A 4587-nucleotide genomic window follows, 5' to 3' on the forward strand; every position below is an offset into this window, starting at 1 on the left:
TGGTTCAAATGATTATGTTTTATCAATGCGAAAACAGACCTCAACAGCTAAATTAGCGCCAAAATGAACAGTGGTCATTCCAACAATCAGAGTGACATCAAAACAGTGCCTGTCTGTGACATCAAAACAACAATGCTTATTTACGCTAACATAATATAGTTATCTCCCTTATACCTACACATTCTTACTTTTCCATCTTCGTACAGACTTCTGTTTTTCTTGCATGATGAATGCATTCGAAGCTGTTTTTGCATTTGTATTGTTATTGCGTTCGTTAGTGACATGCAACCTGTCCTTTGAAAGTACTACAGGTTGATCAGCTTGACCCGCTCAAGTAAATACTGATGCATTGCGTGACCGTGTCACAACTGGTTGGGTCTATTACTGTGAAGGGGTGCGTCAGGTGATTGTTAACATGCACGAATAGCCAAGACAAGGTCGCCGTTTGACATCTCAGTGTCGAGAAACCGTCAGCAGTGTGCTAAAGTTCTTTAAACAGTTAGCTACAGATGGTTTAATGTTTCCCATTCGGGCTTTTAGGCAGCGAGCTCCCCTACTTAATGAAGTAAACTCGACAAGCCATGTGTGCCATTTGACCTCCAGGGTCATGCATACGTTGAGTAGCTCAGGTCAGGCTGAACAACCTTGCCTTGTGGACATTTTCCTTCACGGGTCTTCAGTAACCCATGTTGTCGTAAGAAGCGACTTAGGGGATCAGGTGGTTAGGCTCGATGACTTAGTTGACAGACGTCATCAGTTTCTAGTGGCATAGATTGATGCTCATGCTCTTGATCACTATTTACATTAGTAAATTATTTTCAGATCGCTGGAATATTGATGTAACTTCCTGTTACTCTGTGCTTAATATTATGTCATCGTCAATCCGGAAATGATGTCATTTCATGAAGTATTTTAACGGAATTCATGCATGCAAATTAGAGGTACGGGGTGAGTAGTTTCACGTTCACTCTTGCAGCATGCTTTAGATCAAACAATGGATGTCAGTGTCCAGGACTGAACTGATGTAACTGACGGAGTCGGTTTAGGTGCAATCTCGTCCAGATTGCCAGAAACATGTATAACATGCTACTTATGGTGAAAGAGTTTACATTTACGCAGCTTACCATGGCCTTGCTGGGACTCGAACCCGTACCTTCGACGTGGGGAGCGAATGCTTCAACCAGGATAACTACCCCGTCCCATCGATCCAGTTACAACACAATAAAATAATAATGTTTTATTTCTCCTTCTCTTTTTACCTGAACTATTGTCCTGATTTGGGTACAATCAATCACATTCGATGTCTTTTCAGCAGATAACCAATAACAGAAAACGGACTTTCACTGATTTGAGCTTACTGATTTAAGACGCCATAGTTCGCCAATATATCGTCTCATACAAGGGGCCGTATATGAGAAACATATATAGGAAACCTCTAAAGCATTCTAATTGATTAAACGAAGACATTATGTTACTTCATTCACAGGCAAAGACATTCAAAGAGCTGACAGCGAGCTAAACACATATGTATATACTTTACCTCACAACATATTCATGAATAAATGAATGGATTAATAAATGAATGAATGTTAAAACGACTGTCGCGTCCCAAATTCATGCACTACTAAGAATCTTGGAATAATGTAAAACATCAAAACACAAAAAACAAAACTATGTACATATGTACAGCTATATTTCAACGACAGCCACATTGCTCAAAATCATATTGATATTTTCTTGCAGCTGTAAACCTAAAGTGTGTCTGCTTCATCAGAGTTTGGCATCATTCTAACATGGCTTCCTCTTCAGAACCCCGTTTAGAAGAATCCACGGTTGAAGCGGTTTCTGTTTTATTACATCCTGAACAATACAGTCGTTTAAAGGTCATTCTAAAATTGTCTCCAAATATCAGATACACGCCACAGTGGATTGAAAAGTTCATGTAGTAAACTAACTCAAATATTCTATGCAGGACACTATCACTCAAAGCAGGTTTCGTTTTATAGAAGTTCTGTTCTACCATCATCTTTATTCTAATGACGTGGCTTGGGGTGTGGAACAAGAGAAAAATGATCGAAACTGCAAACAAAAGATTTGAAACCTTCATTTCCAAAACTGAAGCTTCGTTTCTTCTCGAGATGGACGTCATTTGAAAGCTTTCAAACAGTCTCTTCCGGCGCTCATGGGCTTGGATTGCACCGATAGAAATGGCAATGTTCAGGAAAACCATGATTACAAGAGGAATAGCTAATGTCAATATGGAGTCCACACAGGTCATGGCAACCAACAATTTTTCGTATTTTTCAAATACATGGCAACTTGAGTTCCTCTGGGAACTGATCAATCCTGTTGTCCACAAACTGAAGCTGTACATGACAACAGAAATAATTATGAGGGTTACGATGGTGTATTTGGCACGTCTGACACTACACAGGCGTGCCACGTGACTTGGAAGTGATACTCGGATGAAGTTCTCCCACGTGATCATGACAACAAACCAAACGGACAGGAAACCAGTGGTGTACGTAACAAACACCGTCACTTGACACACACCTATTGTTTTAAACACCTGTACGTCGAGGCGATACAGCCAAACAATGAACAAGGACAAAAGAAACAACAAATCGTTGAATGATTTTGTCGCCAAATACAGGCAGCATGACGTTTTTCTGAGATTTGGACTCAGGAATGTCCCTGCTGCTAATATATTGCCAGTAAGACCAATAATGTAGACAACTGGCAGGATTCCTGTCTGCAGATGGAGAACCGTTTGATATAATGTATTGTTTTCCAGAGTCGTTGTATTGAAATCTGACGAGATATTGACGAATCCAACATCAGTCATCGCATTCATGATGGCGTTTGTCAGACGTAAAAGTCACTTGGTGTTCTCTCCTCCTCACTGAGAGACATTGGATCAAACGATCTAAGATTTTAATCTTGATGATTCTCTTCAAACTGTAACTGCTATTTTGTTTTGTCAGCATGTAGCGTGGTTGGTCATCCTAAGGTCATGACATAGTTAAAATGGTATTAGACTGTCTGGAACATGGCTTGACGCTTTCAAAGGGTTACAGATGGCTGGAAAAGGAATTTGTTTCATATGTTCGAGAATGCGTTTCAAGTCGATATTGATTCTGATGCCTTATTTGGCATAAGCGTCGTATTGTGTGTTTGTTACCGTATGTCCTAGGAGGCAGTTTTAGCCAAGCCATCCTACATTAATGGCCGATGTAGCTTCAAGCAACAAAGAAACTGAATGGGGTCTTGACTTTCGTTTCTTTCACTCTTGCAAACTCACTCAGCTTGATGTGTAAGCAGTGCCCGTCTGTCTGAAAATAAAAGCAATGTTTGAACAGAAAGGGAGGGAGAATGGCCTGCAAATAGAAGTCTTCTTCGGAAAACAAATTCACTTGTACAGTTAGTGGTGGATAATTTCTTTACAACAACCTTCCGAACTTGAGTATATCATGTATAGATATTCCCTCCTTCCTTTCCAAACACTATGGTGATACATAGGAAACAAGGCAGAACTCAAACCATCAAACTAAACAAATAAGAGTAGAGACCATTCATCCAACAAACGCATCAACAGGCCTAAAATATGTAGATAAATACGGATACACTGAAACTGAAGAAATCTATAACCGAGCGTACACAGGCACTAGATCCACTGTTGTTGGTCCATTACTGAAGAAATCTATAACCGAGCGTACAAAGGCACTAGATCCACTGTTGTTGGTCCATTACTGAAGAAATCTATAACCGAGCGTACAAAGGCACAAGATCCACTGTTGTTGGTCCGAAATGGACACTGCTTTTACGGAAACGATTACTCTGAATCCAATTCCAGAAATACTCTTCCATCAGATCTTGATGGTACGAAAATCATACTCTACACATAGACGTTACACATAGAGAAAGATGACGTTTCCAAGACAATTGTTACTTGATAATGTTGATGTTTTTATGCGAATGATACAATTTGTGTGTGTTTTGGACTTATTTCAATCTTTGCTAAGGCGATTGTTTCCAGACCAGTAACGTGGAATGTTTTTGTGTATACTTGCCTTTGTCTGACAGGGTATGTCTGACGGAAACATCAGATGTGAGCAAGAACAATGTTTGTTTCATTTTGGAAACGTCATAATTAATGAGGTTGTCAACCAATGAAGCTAGATTACAAAGGATTACAAAGGAAATGGTTCAAAAACAGGAATTTGTGTCTGCATTTATGTATTTATCGTGAAGGCATGACTTATAACACATTGATTAGTTCTGCCTGGTTAATTTATCTTAAACTCAAGCAATCTTGCCCACTTTCATGACACTGGGGATAACATAATGGACTTGTAAACTCACTCACCCATGAAGGTCCCGGGGTAGAATAGGCCTTCAGCAACCCATGCTTGCCATAAAAGCCGACAATGCTTGTCTTAAGAGGCGACTAACGGATCGGTTGGTCAGGCTCGCTGACTTGGTTGACACATGTCATCGGTTACCAGTTGAGCAGATCGATGGTCATGTTGTTGATCACTGGATTGTCTGGCGCAGACTCGAGTATTTACAGACCACCACCATGTAGCT

General features: G+C 40.2%; 1 protein-coding gene across 1 annotated transcript; it reads right to left on the reverse strand.

The window, feature by feature from the left end:
- Positions 1-1783: 1783 nt before the first annotated feature.
- Positions 1784-2854, reverse strand: LOC137281408 (C-C chemokine receptor type 5-like). Its single transcript, XM_067812613.1, has one exon. The coding sequence runs from the start codon at positions 2852-2854 to the stop codon at positions 1784-1786; it is 1071 nt and encodes a 356-aa protein (XP_067668714.1).
- Positions 2855-4587: the final 1733 nt, after the last annotated feature.

This window comes from Haliotis asinina, chromosome 4 (genome assembly GCF_037392515.1).
Source record: "Haliotis asinina isolate JCU_RB_2024 chromosome 4, JCU_Hal_asi_v2, whole genome shotgun sequence".
In the NCBI taxonomy this organism is placed as follows: domain Eukaryota; kingdom Metazoa; phylum Mollusca; class Gastropoda; order Lepetellida; family Haliotidae; genus Haliotis; species Haliotis asinina.